At 35.4% G+C, this 16,594-nt stretch overlaps 1 protein-coding gene across 22 annotated transcripts in view; it reads left to right on the forward strand.

Annotated features, from left to right (window-relative positions):
• Positions 1-2,774: 2,774 nt before the first annotated feature.
• LOC107773572 (uncharacterized) overlaps positions 2,775-16,594 on the forward strand; it is a 72,417-nt gene continuing 58,597 nt past the window's right edge. For 12 of the 22 annotated variants that reach the window (XR_012703671.1, XR_012703669.1, XR_012703668.1 and 9 more), the window contains exons 1-10: positions 2,777-3,033; positions 3,113-3,298; positions 4,345-4,434; positions 5,146-5,219; positions 5,315-5,470; positions 6,026-6,146; positions 6,342-6,397; positions 11,412-11,466; positions 11,541-11,597; positions 11,733-11,834. Coding sequence is in view for 9 of the 22 variants with exons in the window: in XM_075240664.1 (XP_075096765.1) it covers positions 2,929-3,033; positions 3,113-3,298; positions 4,345-4,434; positions 5,146-5,219; positions 5,315-5,470; positions 6,026-6,146; positions 6,342-6,397; positions 11,412-11,466; positions 11,541-11,597; positions 11,733-11,834 (1,002 nt within the window). In the remaining 13 variants the exon portion in view is untranslated. Of the gene's footprint in view, positions 3,034-3,112; positions 3,299-4,344; positions 4,435-4,949; positions 5,064-5,145; positions 5,220-5,314; positions 5,471-6,025; positions 6,147-6,341; positions 6,398-11,411; positions 11,467-11,540; positions 11,598-11,732; positions 11,835-16,594 lie in introns of those variants that run through there. The other 10 variants (XR_012703679.1, XM_075240670.1, XM_075240671.1 and 7 more) reach the window with 7 other exon arrangements.

Genomic DNA, 16,594 nt, shown 5'->3' on the forward strand with positions numbered 1-16,594 from the left:
CTAACTTTTTAGATGACTTTAATTTTTTAACCCCCTCTTATATAACTTTATAACCTTATTTATATAACTTTATAATATATATAACTGAATTTGAATTAAAGAATAATTTTAAATTTATATATAAAGTATTTAAATTTTTTTAAAAAAAGAAATTTATCTTTTTTTATCAAGTTATCATACTTAATTTGGTTAATGATCATATGCAATCATGCTAGGAACTTTTGTTATCTTTTTTGATTATTTAAATACTATTGCGCCTGTGAAAAAAAATTATTCCATATAACTGGTATGACATGATTTTTTTAAAAATGTAAATAAATTATTTCAAAATGGGATTATTTTTTAAAATATAATGTAATTTAAAAAATAAAAGGATAAGAAATTTTTGAATTTTAGTAGTGTTTTTAAATTATTATAATAGAAGTCATATCATGGATAAAATCAAGAAACCAGAATCTTATAGAATATTTACATAAATATTTGACCAGATTTATTGTTTACTTTTTATAGCTAATATCCATAGATAATATACTGGCAACACACGATTATACACATATTATATATGAATTATATATAAATTACACATTCTTCAATTTTTTAATTTAAGTGGTAAGGCGAGCACTTATTTAGGTTGATTAGATATAGCCAAAAAAAATTATGGAAGAATTTCAACTGAAGACTAAAAATATAAATAAAGTTTTTATGTAGACAATTTCTATTTAAACTCGTCCTTTTATAGAGAAATAAATTAATGTTTTGCAAAAACAAAAAAAAAAAGACATAAAAATAAGATAAAAAAAATAAATATATAAAAAAATGTATGAAAAATCTAATAACCAGAAATAAGAGATGACAACGAATATCTTCCTCTGTTTTATCTATGTAAGTATAAAAAAATTGAAAGTTGATATCATCGATTTTAAATATTTTTTTCAACTCAAATACATAGATTATAAGACAAGGATATCTTAGAATATTTATTTTACATTGTGTGTCGTTTTTAAAGAATCACTATTACTAATAAAATGATATGATATCTGAATTTGAATATGAATGCAATTTGAGTAGTTTGTATTGAGGTTAAGCCAAGTATGATGTCGAGAAAAACTATTTGGCAATTTCAAGATAATATATGCAATGTTACATACTAAAGTCAACTAATGTAACATTTAATGATTCAAAGAACAAAAAAAATTATATATATAGGCGGAGGCAGATGTAGAGTGTTGACAACAGGTTCAATTAAACCCATAACTTTTTACGCTGAGCAAAACTTTATATGTAAAAAATTCTTAAAATTATAAAAAGAGTAGATATGAACACGTAACTCTAAAAATATAATGAGTACAATGCTAAAACCTTAAAATTGAATCCATAAAGTATAAATTCTAGATCCACCTTTGTATATTGGGTATTCCAAATTCAAAATTTGTGGCTAGAGATATCGATAAACTCAAAATGACGTCATATTGAAATAAAATATCACCGGCTACAGAATCATTTAAATTCTTAGATAGCCGACTAAAGTAAATTTTAAATTAAGGATAACATCTTCACTTGCATCATTATAAAGATAATAATTTTTTATATATATATATATATATATATATATATATATATATATATATATATATATATATATATATATATATATATATATATATATATATATATGTGTGTGTGTGTGTGTGTGTGTGTGTGTGTGTGTGTGTATAAAGTTTTAGAAATTGGAATGCCAAAATAGAAATATTTTTTGAAAGATAACAACATACCAAATAAGAGTTCAAATCGTAGTAAAAGAGTCATGTTGTAACCAAAAAATCATTCATATTGTATCAACACTTTGTGTTTTGACATAAATACAAGTTATTATTTCACTTTTTGGCTATTTTTAGGTTCCAATGACACCAATGAGAATGGTGCAAAAATAAAATTATCACTACGAGATTTGAAAAAATGTTAGTCTTTTTTCATGTACTGTCTCGTAATTGATATCTAACGATTATCTAGAAGGTTTAAATTATAAGGTTATTTACATATCATTTAAATAACTCGGATATTTAATATGGTTAATGTCAAATATCAAAATGGAGTCATACTGGAAAAAAAATTTACTGGCCAAACAATTTTGTAAATTTTTAGATAGCCGAATAAAATGAGTTTTGATTTAAGGATAATATTTTCACTTACAACAACAACAACAACAACAACAACCTAGTATAATCCACTAGTGGAGTTTGGGGAGGATAGTGTGTATGCAGACCTTACCCCTACCCTGGGGTAGAGAGAGGTTGCTTACCATCAGAGCAACCCCTCTTGTACTTACATTATTATAAAATAAATTATTATTTAAAAATAATGTTTTAGAAACTGAAATTTTAAAATAGAAATAATTTTTGAAAAATATCAACGCACAAAATAAGAGTTCAAGTAATATTAAAAGAGTCAAGTCGTATCCAAAAAAGTTCTTCATAGTCTCAACCTTTGATTGTTTTGTCATAAATATGAGTTATTATTTTGCTTACCGACTAATTTTAGGATCCAATGACACCGGCGAGAATGATATCAAAAAATAAAAATAAAATTATATCTAAAAAATTTAAGAAATAATTAATTTTTTTATATAGTGTTTCTTAATTTATATCCAATGATTATCTATATTTAATAGAGAAAATTTAAGTTTTAAGATTATTTACATATAACTCAAATAACTCAAATATATTAAATGATTAGTGTTTGAGCTATTTTAAGTAGCTAATTGGGGCAGTTCGCCCGTAAAATAGAGTCAATCTCGTGCTCCACACGTGCACCAAGCTCCCTGAAACGACAGCGGATCTGCTACTCCCAGACGGTGTCTCGTCTCACTGCGGGCGCTGAGAGAAAAGGAGATCTGCAAAACGTAACGTTACCACCGAATAGAAAAAAGAGATGGCTTTGATGGCAGTGTTGGAGTCAGATCTTCGAGCGTTATCGGCAGAAGCTCGCCGGCGATATCCTGCCGTCAAAGATGCTGCAGAGCACGCTATTTTGAAGGTTCTTTCTCAAAGTATTATTTTTTCAATTTTTTTGACTCTAAATAAATATTGATTCATATTTATATATAACTATGCAGTTAAGATGTTTGTCGAGCCCGAGTGAGATAGTACTTAACGAGGATATACTAAAGATATTTTTGATGGCGTGTGAAGTTAGGACTGTGAAAATGAGCGTGATTGGACTTTCTTGTCTGCAAAAGCTCATTTCTCACGATGTAGTTGCTCCATCAGCTTTAAAGGAGATTCTCGACACCCTCAAAGATGTAAGTTCTGATATATATATATGTTCTCTCTACCTTGGATATATAAGCAAGTTCGTTGTTTGAGAAAATGCCTGCCATAAGTTAACAACATTGCTAGCGCAGAAATCAAATTAAATTAGAGCTGACAGTCAGTTTGATCTTGATAGTGCCTTGATTGCAATATTTCTACAGTATAATATAATGGATTTTGGGTCCCCTCTACAAACCTTTGAGCCTTATCATGCTTTGTTAAATCTATCATAAGGAACAAAGGTCTGATGTTGTTGAAAGTAACAAAATCCGATCTAAGAGTGTCTCATTGTAGGCAAATAATGAAAATCCAAAGAAGAATATTTCAAAACACAATAAAGACTTCCCAAGCATAATCTATTTGAAAAAAAAGCATGAGAAATTCTGCAAAAGTTTAGGTAGCAAAACTACCTTTGAGCACCTAACCCACCCCCCCCCCCCCCCCCCCCCCCCCCCCACACACACACACACAAAAAAAAAAAAAGCAACATTTTTGATAAAAAGGTATTAAAAGCAAAATATGCTGGATTTAAGGCAACGTGAAATAGTATAGCTGCTATTTCTTCCCATGCTATTTCAAGGTCAAGTATTAAACACTTATCATGTTTGGGTACCTTTGGTGGATTCTGAGTTCAAACTTAACCAAGCTCTTTTATTTTGAGCACCTCAAGTACTCAGCAGAGAACCCGGACACGTAGTGTAGAAACTAAATAACCTGCATTTGAAGGACAAAGGTGAATGAGGGGTAATCTGATTTATTTGAAGTACAAAGTTAGCAATGCCGAAAGATGCACCATCACATTATGCTTTGAGGAACTTGAAAATCAATCTGCAAAAAAGATGGTTATTGCTATTGGGTTCTAAAAGCTAACTTTTAGCAAGTTCTGTGTTACTAACGAGATATAATATCCACATGATCTTTCGTCTATAATTCATACCAATAGTATTTTCCTCCTTCCGGTCTGAAATATTGTTGTATGCTTTTACACTATATTTGCCTCATATAAAATCTGTCTCTTCTCTAAATCTTTTCACAGCATGGGGAAATGGCTGATGAGAGTCTTCAGCTTAAGACCTTGCAGACTATCCTCATAATATTTCAATCTCGTTTACAACCTGATAATGAGGTAATAATTAATCTATTACCTCTTCGATTATCATAGTAAGTTGTTGGCTATTCTCTATGTGTTGCTGAAATATGGCTGAATCAGTGGTATCGGACATTGAACAACTAAGTGACTTTTGCCTAAACAGAAAAGGGCAAAACTCGTTCATGTATGCTTAATCTAGTTTTGTCTGTTCTTTTGGAAAAAAGCAGGAATTTGCTAGACTTTTGAGCGCATATGATGGAAACTGATATCCTTTGTGGGTACCTTGCTGTTGAATCTTATCTATGAATGTTGACTCCACGTGTAATATCTTTAGTTCCCTGTCTAGCATGAATGACAGTATGGTAAAGTACATAACTGAGTTCTAACACCTTTTATGTGAGTATTGAATGTTGCTCAAAACTTATGGTTATGGTTGATGAATTCAAAACATTAGTTTGAATTTTGACAGTGAAACATAATATGTATAAGTATGCATAACAGAAAAAACATACTGCTGCATATTAAAGAATGAAAAAATCTAGCTTCTAGCTAGTATGTGATAACATGTAATACAGGGAATGCCGGGGGAGAAATGAGGGAAGTGCTGGAGCTTAGAAAAAATCCTTCTTATAATTCCTTCAATGGTTTCCAGTTTTCCTCTTTAGGTGGGAAATGTTATTTTGAGAGAATTGTGGTTGGTCTTCCTTTTTTAAAATGGATGTGCATTAACTTTTTTTTAACTTTCAGGACTACACCGCTCAAGCACTTGTTATCATTCTTCGTCTTCTTGAAAACAATAGATCCTCTGATAGCGTGCGAAAGTGAGTTTAAAGGGTGAAATTAAAACGCATTCAGTTGGTTGTTCCCTTTTATCTCTTGTTTCATTTGGGTGCTCATTCTTGGCAAATTGTCTCAGTACTGCTGCAGCAACTTTTAGGCAAGCCGTAGCATTGATATTTGATCGCGTGGTTTCTGCTGAGTCACTTCCACCAGGAAAATTTGGTTCTGGAGTGTACATTTCTCGTAGCAGTTCAGTTAGTAGTGATGTTAATCGCAATATAAATCAGCTAGAGTATGTACACATCCTGATAACTTTTTTTAACCGCTACACATCCTAATATTATAATGGATTTAGTTTTTTCTGTCCTCTTCTCTGCATGTCTAGCAACTTTTTATTATATTCCGCTCATGGTGATTCAGCAACTTAATAGATAATTGAGTGGTCTGGCCTGTCTTTGTTTCTTGCATACATACCTACTTTGTCAACTATCTGTTATATTCCCTCTATCTATGCCGACGTATTTAGTCATTTTTGGTATTGCACCTATGCTAATCCGTGAGTGATCCCTTGAAGATTCGTGAAGAACCCTATTCGTTTAAATTTTATATTTCAAGTATTCTTCCTCGACGACATCTTGTCCCTTCTTGTTGTACTCTTCCTTCTTATTGACTATATCTTTCTTTCTTAATGAGAGAATGTTTGCTTCTGTATAAAATATTCTACTGGCATTTAAGAAGTTTAAGTTAGTGGTTGATCTAACTGGGTTGTTTAAACAAATTGATTGCTTATCTTATGAAGTCTGATGTTATGATTTACGAATTTCAATTTCTCGACGTACTTGAACAGGTTGTTGGAGCAGGAGTTTTCTTCTGGAGGTCCATCGCTAATGAGGGATACCCTAACTAAATCTGGAAAGCTTGCACTTCGGTTGCTTGAGGACCTGACAGCTCTTGCTGCAGGTGGATCTGTATGTGCCAATATAAGTGGTTCTTCTTCTTGTTTGCAAGATGTTCAAATTCTATGGACTGCCTACTTTCTGGAAGTGTTACATTATAAATGTGGTTTCTGTTACTTATCAAAAAATAATAAAAATAAATGTGGTTTCTGTTGCAAATGGAAGCTTTAGATTCCTCCCTGATATTATGTCTGTTTTATACTTCAGGCTGTCTGGCTACGTGTCAGTTCCATTCAACGGACATTTGCACTTGATCTACTTGAGTAATAATCTAACCTTCTAGATTAATATTTTTATCCCTTTGGATATGGATTTGCTTGATGCTTGTGAAGTGTATCACATGAATGTGGAGCATTAATACTTTTATCCCCTTAAATATGGATTCTGCTTAATGCTTGTGAAGTGTACCACATGAATGTGGAGTATTATAATACTTATCTCTTCAAAGTAAATATCGTACTTGCTCAACAAAGCTAAGTACTGTTAGATTTCCAACTTTTGAGAAATACATTATTTTCCTAGAGCCCTAACTTGTAGAGTTTTGAAATTTTGCCATTCTTTTCCAAAAGGCATATTTGGATTGAGTAAGTCATTCAGACTTTCTTGTTCTATTTACATTATACATACGCACATGCTCCCTTATGTATGTGTGTGTGTGTATATATATATATATATATATATATATATATATATATATATATATATATATATATATATATATATATATATATATATATAATGTATTTTGATAACCGAGAACTTCGAGGACCATTTGGCGTACTTTCGAGACTATGATGGATAATGAGCTCGCCCCTCACCCTTTTCCATCTAAATATCAGGTTTTTATCTAAGACGGGGTTCAAACTCGCAACTTGTGTCCACCCCACATATCATGCGCTTCGTTCTTTCTGCTAGACCAAAGCCTTGGAGACTCTATCTATCTATCTATCTATCTATCTATCTATCTATCTATAATAAGCCTGTTAACTCTAGTAGGACAACATGCATTTGAATTGAATCGACCTAAAGGACTAGTAACATTGGTCTCAATCCAACTGTGATGAACCACTCTTTGTCAGTTTCATCTGTTAACAAGATTCACCTCTTATCATGGACTATTAATGCATAGTAGGAGTGAATTGCTTTAGCTTTTGCACCGGATAATTGGATCTAGCATGCCTTTGTTAAGGATGCCAAGAATATTGTTAATTATTCTAAGGTGTATATCAATAAGAGTTAGTAGGGATCAATTAGAGAGATTATTTTTCCAGTGATTATGTAACCTTGATGTACTTTCCTATTTTAGAATAAGTGTACATTATTACTTGAACACCCAACAACTTGAGAAATCATCAAGCCTCGCATTCTCTCAATTCTTTGTCGTGCTTCTTCTTTCTCACTTGTATCAAAGCATTGGTGAAAATGATCGATGTGTATTTACCAACGATATTAGGGATAGAACTTTTTTGGTTGCAATGCAATTTTCTGGATAATGCGAGTGTTGCTCGAACATTACCTTAACATCTCATAGATAAAAAGAGTGCTATGCAAATCTTTCTTAGCTTCCGCGAGTGTTGCATATAAACCAACACTAGAGTATGAATAAAAACTCTCGTGCGAGCACAACCCAAAAAGACACACCGTCACTTGAGTCCATATGCGCCTCCGTGCGATGTCTAGAGGCAAGAATGTTCGGTGAAATTATCTTAGGCCCTGGCACTGTGAGTCCATTCAACTTCGCCTCTTGAACCCGAGTTTACCTATATAGGTTCCGAGCCATTCCAACCAATTGCAACCCTAGTTAGAGTACTCCATTATGTTTTTGGCGTGTTTCTCAACTTTTCTAATTTTCCATCGGCTGCTACCCACTGTTTTGACACCTTTAGAATAGATTGAAGTAGGCGACTCCACCCAACATATTGGAGGATGAACTTCTATCTCTAATAAAATATAGATTTTCTGATGATACTCTGGCAAGTTTTCCGACGATAAGACTATTTAGATAACCTCATTTAGAGGTTGTTTTTTTCAAGTTTTGTTTCAGAAAACTTCATATATTTAGTTGCATTGAGTTCCTTAAGTACAAGGCATGTAAACAAAATTCTTCTCAAATTGCATCCACGGTGCAAATTGGTAATCCACTTATGCCTCAGGTCCTCTGGTTTTCTACCTTGAACCATTGATTCAAAAGCCTTCGATCATATTCCTGGTAATAAATTCCTCTTTATAATTTCTTACTCTTGTTCTGAATCCCTTCATAAAGTCACATTGGCTACAGTGTTGTTAAAGGCTTCCTTAAAGTGTGCTTAAGCCCTGAAGCTTAGTAAAGCCCAGGTTGTGTGCTTCACCTCTCTTAATTGGCACTTTAGTAGAGGCATCAAGGCGTTAAGGTGTGCGCACCAATGGGTTGTCTTTAAGGGCACAACTTCATCTATAGCTTAATTATAATTTGTCCATTCTTTTGAAATAATTATTAATTGTGTTTATAGTCACAAGTTTTGGTAGTTCATTTCTGTTTTTATTTTTTTTCCTCGGTGCTTTTCTTCCCTTAAGCCCATGATTTAATTACGCTTTTCGCTTAAAGCTCCAACCAACTTTGGAGTTTTTTTGCTCTTTTGAGTACTGTGATTGGCTAATGGATCCCAAACCATGACTATTAGAGTAGGTTAAGCTATTTCTTTACCCTTTTTGACTTTAAATTCAGTCCTTTATGTTTTTGGTTGTTTATCAATCCCATATTGGTTAATTGCCTACTTGAAACACTTAGTTGTTCGTGTAGGATCATAGTATGAGACAAGTAATTGGTACTGCATGAATCACATGGACTTTTCTACCTTGACATACTGAAACCATCCATCTGTTATTCTATTACTGAATCTCCTTTTTTTTTTTTTGGTCATCCTTATCTTCTATTTTTATCCTAAGTCTACATGTGAAGCTCTCTTGCCCAAAATATCGATGTGTTATGGTTGAGAAGATATTGCTCTGCACTCTAGTGGTACTTGGGAGCTTGTCCCTTTGCCTCTAGGAAAATTTCCTGTTGGTTATAGTGGATTTATGCATCAAGGTTGGTTTGGATGGTTAAATTGATCGATTTAAGGCTTGTTTTAGTTGTCAATGATTATACTCAGATATTTAGGATTGATGCTGGTGATACATTCCTTCTTCTGGCCAAGATTGTCTCTGTACTTTATTGTTTTTAGTTTGGCCGCTGTTCGTCAATGGCCTCTGTATTAGTTGAAAATAAAAAAATGCATTTTCTTTAAGGGGATCTAGAATATGAGGTGTAAATGGAGCACCCACCAACTCTTGTAGCTCAGTGAGATTCTAGTGGTCTGGTATGTCGATTAGGTCGATTCTTATATGGTGATCATAATTTGGTAAGCTCAACAAAGTTATTCAGGACTTTGGCCAGATCCGCAATGAAGATAATTATCTTGTATTTTATCGCCATTCCACTCCAAATCTTTGCATGTGTCTGGTATTTATGGTGATATAGTTATCGCATGTGATGATTAAAAGGACATCCTTAAGCTGAAGTATCATCTCTTTCAACATTTTCAGATCAAACATCTTGGCTAGTTGAGATACCACCTAGGTACTAAAGTCGCTCAATTCAGATTGGATATTGTAGTCTCATAAAGGAAGTATGCTCTTGATATTCTCAAGGAGATAGAAATGACAAACTATAGGCCTATCAATGCTAATATGGATATGAATGTTAAGCTTATACCAGATTGAGGGAACCCCTTAGTGATCATGGACTACATAGGAGTTCTGTTGACAATTTGAGTTATCTTACTGTACTTGATTGGATATTGCTTTTCAGATAAGCATAGTAAGTGAGTTCTTGGATTCTTATATGACAGTCATTGATATGCGGTAATTTGTATTCTTTGGTATATAAGATCTGCTCCAGCAAAAGGATTACTTTCTGAGCATCAAGAACATGTAGATTGTTGGGTATATAGATGCAGATATTGAATAGAGTCACCTTCTAAAAATGATGTACTTCCGGATATTGCATTCTGGTTGGAGGTAATTAGCATCTGGAAAAGTCAGTTCATGGATTCTTAAGTGAGTCATTGATATGCAGTAATGCATGTTCTTTGGCGTATAAGATCTACTCCAGGAAAAGGATTACTTTATGAGGATTGAGGACATGAGTAGTTGTTGGGTATATAGATGCAGATATTGGATAGAGTCACCTTCTAACAAATGATGTACTTCAGGATATTGCATTCTGGTTGGAGACAGTTTAGCTTCTGGAAGAGTAAGAAACAAAAAGTAGTTGTAGGATTCAATGTAGAAGCAGAATACCAGACTATGGTAGAAGCTACTTGTTAGCTCATATGGATCAAGCAGCTACTGAAAACATTTGGAGATATTGATTAGATGTAACTTGTGTGATAATCAGGCTGCCCTTCATGTAGCATGAAGTTCTGTGTTTCACGAGAAAACTAAACATATGGAGATTGATTGTCATTTTGACAGAGAAAAGATACTCTTAGGAGATATCATTGCAAAGTTCGGGAAGTGGAATCAGCTTGCAGATATATCGCCAAGTCTCTTTCTTGTCCCTGAGTTATCTGCATATATAACAAGTTCAGCACAGAGTGCTAATAATATTGTGTGATTTTTGCATATTGTACGTCAATTAGAATCAGTAGGAATTAGTTAAGAAAATTATGTTTCCTGCAATTATGTAACTTTGACATAATTTCCTCTTTTAGAGTAAGTTTAAATTATTATTTAAAGCCTCTAGTAGCTTGAGGAAATTATCAATCTTCATATTCTCTCAATTCTCTCTTGTGTTTTTATTAACATTTTTTCTGGTGTGCATGATTTCATCTAGTTTAGTATAGGTGTAGAGGATTCATATAGCCGTCCCCAACTACTATTATGGAGTTAGGCATAGTTGATTGATTTGATTGTCCATGAGTCGAGAACCTTCATGCTATATATAATGAATAGGCCATACTTTAGAGCATGAACTACAGTAGCAGCTGTAGTATTTTATCCAGCATTGTTTTACTGGAATCTAAGGATTTTTTGGGTAGTTATTGACATCTTCTTGCATGATTTGAATAAATTGATTTTTAGTTATTCAAAAAAAAAATTGTAGAAGAAGAAAGATGAAGAACGCAACTAAGAAAACATGTTTATGCAGATGGTCTGTACAAATAAGTCTGAAGAGTTTTCTGTAGCTGTTGACTAATTTATTTAATATGTTTCATGATTTGATTTTACTTCTCATGTTGCTTCATTGTTTTTCAGGTTTATTTTGTCCAATTATGTGGTGGTGTTCAGAGCGTTGGTTCCTTATGAAGAGGTATAGAGATATCGTCTTTACTTCTATCTGAATTGATTATGCCCATTCTCTAATCGTTAGCTTCTATATAGCAGGTTCTTCGTCGCCAGATATGCTCACTGCTAATGACATCACTTCGTACTGATACTGAGGTGATAGTTCTTCCATCCGAAATTTAGTGTCAGTGAAACAGATTTAAGGCTTAAGCATAAACTTTAAACTGCTGTCATCGCAAGAATCTGGTTCTCTTAATTTCTTTTGTATCTTATACATTATCCTCTGAGCAGCCTGAAGGAGAATCCGGAGAACCTTATTTTCGGCGTCTGGTGTTGCGTTCAGTAGCCAACATAATCAGGCTATACAGTTCTTCACTTATCACTGAATCTGAGGTAAATATTTAACCATTTTATGACATTTGCTGTTCCTTTTGGTGGTCATTATGGATTCTTTCCGAGAAGAAATTCCATCTATGTTGACAGACTGATTGCCTTACGTTAAGAGTATTGTAAATGATATGATGTTCAACTAGAATTAGTCAAGAGTTAATTAGATTGATTGTTTCATGAAATTAGATAGTCAGAATATTTTTTCCTATAGTATAACTTGTACATTCACTATTTAGATCCGGTAGCTTGAGGAAATATCAAGTTAAGTTTTCTCTCAATATTCTTTCCTGTGTTTTTTATTTCTCATTGATGTCGGAGCTTGTATGAGGATTTAATTGCTGCACATTTACCGATGATGTCCAGGAAGAAAACTTTGCCGCTGTGCATTTTTTTGGCGGCTGAGCAATTGATTGTCAAATTCCATGAGTGTTGGGCATCAACCAACACCAACACTAGGTTTGGAAGTTTAGGCGACCACACCCCAGAAAGCCCATTCATATAGGACCCTCATGCGCCTCCATGCACTGATCTAAGCTCAGGAAATTCTGGCGAGATCTCTGCACGCACCGCGCGTGTGCAGTCCTCTGGCGACATTCTGGCAAAATTCTTTTGATTGGGCTTGCCTCTTCATTTCAAATCTACCCATAGTTCCCGCTGCATTCCGATTGCTGGACCTTAGTTTGTGATAGTCATTCAGCTTTTTCGACGAGACTTTCTGGTTACCGGTCAGTTCTTCACTGTCTAGTCATCTTTCCACCATCTTTTTAGCATCAGTCAAGTCAACTTGGACTCTGGAACTCTTACCTTTCCATCATCCTTTTAGCATCATTTAGGCTCTACCTGATTTTCCAAATATTACGCGACATTTTCCGACGAGCAGAATGTTCCGGCAGCCTATTTGAGTAAATTTTTGTGATCAGCCTGCTTACCGTTCTGTTTGCCTATTATTTATTAACTTGATTAAATTAAACAATAAATGTGAGAGGGAGTTGAGCGGTTTGGTTACATGAAAATGAGATTCAAGAATTCAGAATGGTCGAATAGTTTCTTTACATGTGTATATTGAGTTCCTTCGACACAAAATACTTAAACAAACATCTTCTGAGATAACCTCTACTGTTCAGACAGGTAATAGCGTAGCTTGTTATTCCAAATATCCTACTTCAGTCCTTGGGCCATTATTTCAGGGGCCTCTAATCACATTTGTGGTAATAAATCCCTTTCCTCTACTACTTTTTATTTTCAATCTCTTCCAATATTCACACCGGCCAATGGATCTTAGACCATGTAAACTGGAACAGGTCAAGTTAGCGCACTTCCTTTCCTAACTTTAAATTATGTTCTTTGTATTCTTAGTTGTCAGTTTAATCTTATATCAATTAGTCATTTTAATCAAACATTTAATTGCTCAATGGCTTTCTTCAACAACTTTGTTGTCATAGAGGAATTCAGTACGTGACAAATTATTGGTACCGGACGTGAAAACACACGAACTTTATGACCTTAGCCGAAATTGAACTTAAATATACCGAATCATACAGAAATAATTTGGTATGCTAATGGTAGAACATTTTTAAAAATCAAAAACCGAAATCTAAGTTGCTCTGACACGGCAGTTTAGGTGCCGCACCCGTGTCGACATGACCCTAGTATGGGTGTGGGTATGGTATCCATACCGGATCTGGTCAAATAATTTTGGGCACTTTGACTATGACAGACGGAAAAACTCGAGACGAGATACAAGGTGGGCGTGACTCCAATGGAGGACAAGATGCGGGAGGCGACACTTAGATGGTTCAGCCATGTGAAGAGGTGAGACACAAATGCACCGGTGAGGAGGTGTGAGAGGCTGGCATTGGAGGGCCAACGGAGAGGTAGAGGTAGGTCGAAGAAGTATTGGAGAGAGGTGATTAGGCGAGATATGGCGTTGCTCCACCTTACTAAGGACATGACCATGGATAGGAAGGTGTGGAGGTTGAGAATAAAGATAAAGGGTTAGGTAGTCAAGCATTGTCCATGTTTGTAGCAGTAGCTTTGATACATCACTTAGGCCTTATTTGTTTGCACTTAATGGAGGTTTGAATCTTAATCATTCAAATCTCAGACATTAACTGCGTTTGTTTTTAAAATTTGAATCTTAATTATTCAGATCTTAATCATTAAGTTTGTTTGTTTTTTTACTTCACAACCACTTAATGAGTCTGTATCATTAAGATCTATAACAGAGACTTAATTTCATTAAGATACTATCATCGATATTCATTAACTGCCGCCACCGCCTACCATTATCAACTACCACCATGCCACCCACCACCACCATACTCAACCACCACCACCATCATAGCCGCCACCATTGTCGACTACCATCACCCACCATCCCCACCACTCCCATCACCATTGAAGGTGTTGGTTTATGTTTAGTCAACAATGGCATGCCAATTGGAAGAGTTGGTGTGGATGCTAGGAGGAAGCTTCCTCCTTTGATGTCACCCATGACATCAAGAGGAGGTAGTTTGATGTCACGAATGGCATCAAGAGGAGGTCTTTACCTCTATAAATAGATGCACTCCTTCATTTGTAGAAACCATCCCAAAAATAATACAACACATTGTAGTGAGTAGAGAGTTAAGAGAGAAATTCTCTTAAGTGTAATTGGGAACTCTCCCCTTCCTTTGTTAATATTAAAAAGGCAACTGTTCTCTGGTGGACGTAGGATTATTTTGATCCGAACCACGTTAAATCTTGTGTTCTTTCTTTTACGTTTCCGCTAACAATTGGTATCAGAGCAACAAGATTCTTTAACGATCCAAGGAGGAAGAACAAGCAAAGATGAGTTCCATGAAGTTTGAAATTGATAGATTCAGTGGACGCAACAACTTCAATATCTGGAAGATCCAGATGATGGCGTTACTGCGGAGGGAAGGTTCAATCCATGCTATTGACGGAAAGTATCCTAAGGATATATCAACTCCCGACAAGGAGAAGATTGAAGGGGATGCATTGAGTGCAATCCAACTATCCCTTGCACCTAACGTGCTTTGTGAAGTGAGTACGGGTACCGAAGAGACGGCCAAACAGTTATGGGAAAAGCTAGAAGGGCTATACCAAGACCGATCAATGACAACAGGGATGTTGTTACAACGACGTCTTCACACATTTAAGATGGGGTCAGGTACTTCGTTACAAGATCATTTAAATGCGTTCAATAAACTTGTCATGGACTTACAGATTGCAGGAATTAAAAAGGAGGAGGAGACGCTTGCATGTGCTTTGCTATTTTCATTGACTTCATGATATCGTGATATTGAGAATTCAATGATGTATAGCAAGGAGCCTATCAAGCTTGAGCAAGTGCGGCAGACACTTAACTCTAGTGATGTGCGGAGGCACATTGAAGGAGATAGAGATGACCAAGCAAGTGGGCTCTTTGTGAGAGGCTGGACTAGCCAACAGGGAAAGAGCAAATCAAAGCACAGATCAAAGTCTCGTGTGAACAAGAAGAATACATAGTGTTGGGGTTGTGGCAAGAAGGGGCACTTTGAACGAGACTGCCCAATGTCAAAGTCCAAGGAAAAGGCGAGTGCATCCACAGTTGAACAAGTACATGATTTTGATAATGATTATGTACTAACAACATCGTGTAATAATAATAGTAGTTATGGAAACAAATGGGTGTTAGACTCTGCTTGCACTCTGCATATGACGTTCCGAAAAGACTGGTTTAGCAGCTATGAGAAAAGTGGAGGAACCGTAGTAATGGGCAATAATGCAACTTGTGCAATAGTTGGCATTGGCTCAGTTCGGGTTCGCTGCCATGATGGAGTCGTGAGGACTATTACACAAGTCCATCATGTTCCTGATCTGAAGAAGAATTTGATCTCCCTGAGTACTCTGGATGAACAAGGCTACAGGTACATGAGCGAAGCAGGAACTATAAAGGTGACTAAAGGTTCTTTAGTCATGCTGAAAGGCAAGCTGGAGAACGGCCTTTACACATTGGCCGGAAGCACCATTGTTGGCTCTGCAAATGCATCTACAGTGCAGTTATCTAATGATGACAAGGCAAGACTATGGCACATGAGACTGGGTCATATGAGCGCACGTGGACTGGAGATGTTGAGCAATCGTAACCTTTTGGAAGGTGAGAAGATCAGCACACTTGACTTCTGTGAGCACTGCGTTCTAGGGAAGCAAAAGAAGGTCAGCTTCAGCACTGGCAAACACAAGACAAGAGGAGTGCTAGACTACATCCATTCAGATTTACGGGGTCCCTCTAAACTTCCATCGAAGGGCAAAAAGAGGTATCTTCTCACTTTTATTGATGATTTCTCACGAAAGATTTGGGTGCATTTTTTGAAGGCAAAAAGTGATGCTTTTGAAGCATTTAAAGAGTGGAAGATTTTGGTTGAAAATCAAATGGAGCGGAAAATCAAGTATCTTCACACAGACAATGGCTTGGAGTTTTGCAATGAAGAGTTTAATGAATTCTGCAAGGTTTATGGGATCTCAAGACATAGGACTGTCAAGCATACCCCACATCAGAATGGAGTTGTCGAGAGAATGAACAGAATTCTTCTTGAAAAGGCTCGTTGTATGCTCCTACAAGCCAAAATGTCCAAAGTATTTTGGGCTGATGCAGTTCACACTGCTGCTCATATTGTCAATCGATCTCCAGCATCGACAATTGACTTTAAGACTCCGAATGAGGTATGGTCAGGTGAACCCTCTAACTATTCATACTTACGAGTATTTGGGTGTCCAGC

The sequence above is a fragment of the Nicotiana tabacum genome, chromosome 20 (assembly GCF_000715075.1).
Source record: "Nicotiana tabacum cultivar K326 chromosome 20, ASM71507v2, whole genome shotgun sequence".
NCBI lineage: Eukaryota > Viridiplantae > Streptophyta > Magnoliopsida > Solanales > Solanaceae > Nicotiana > Nicotiana tabacum.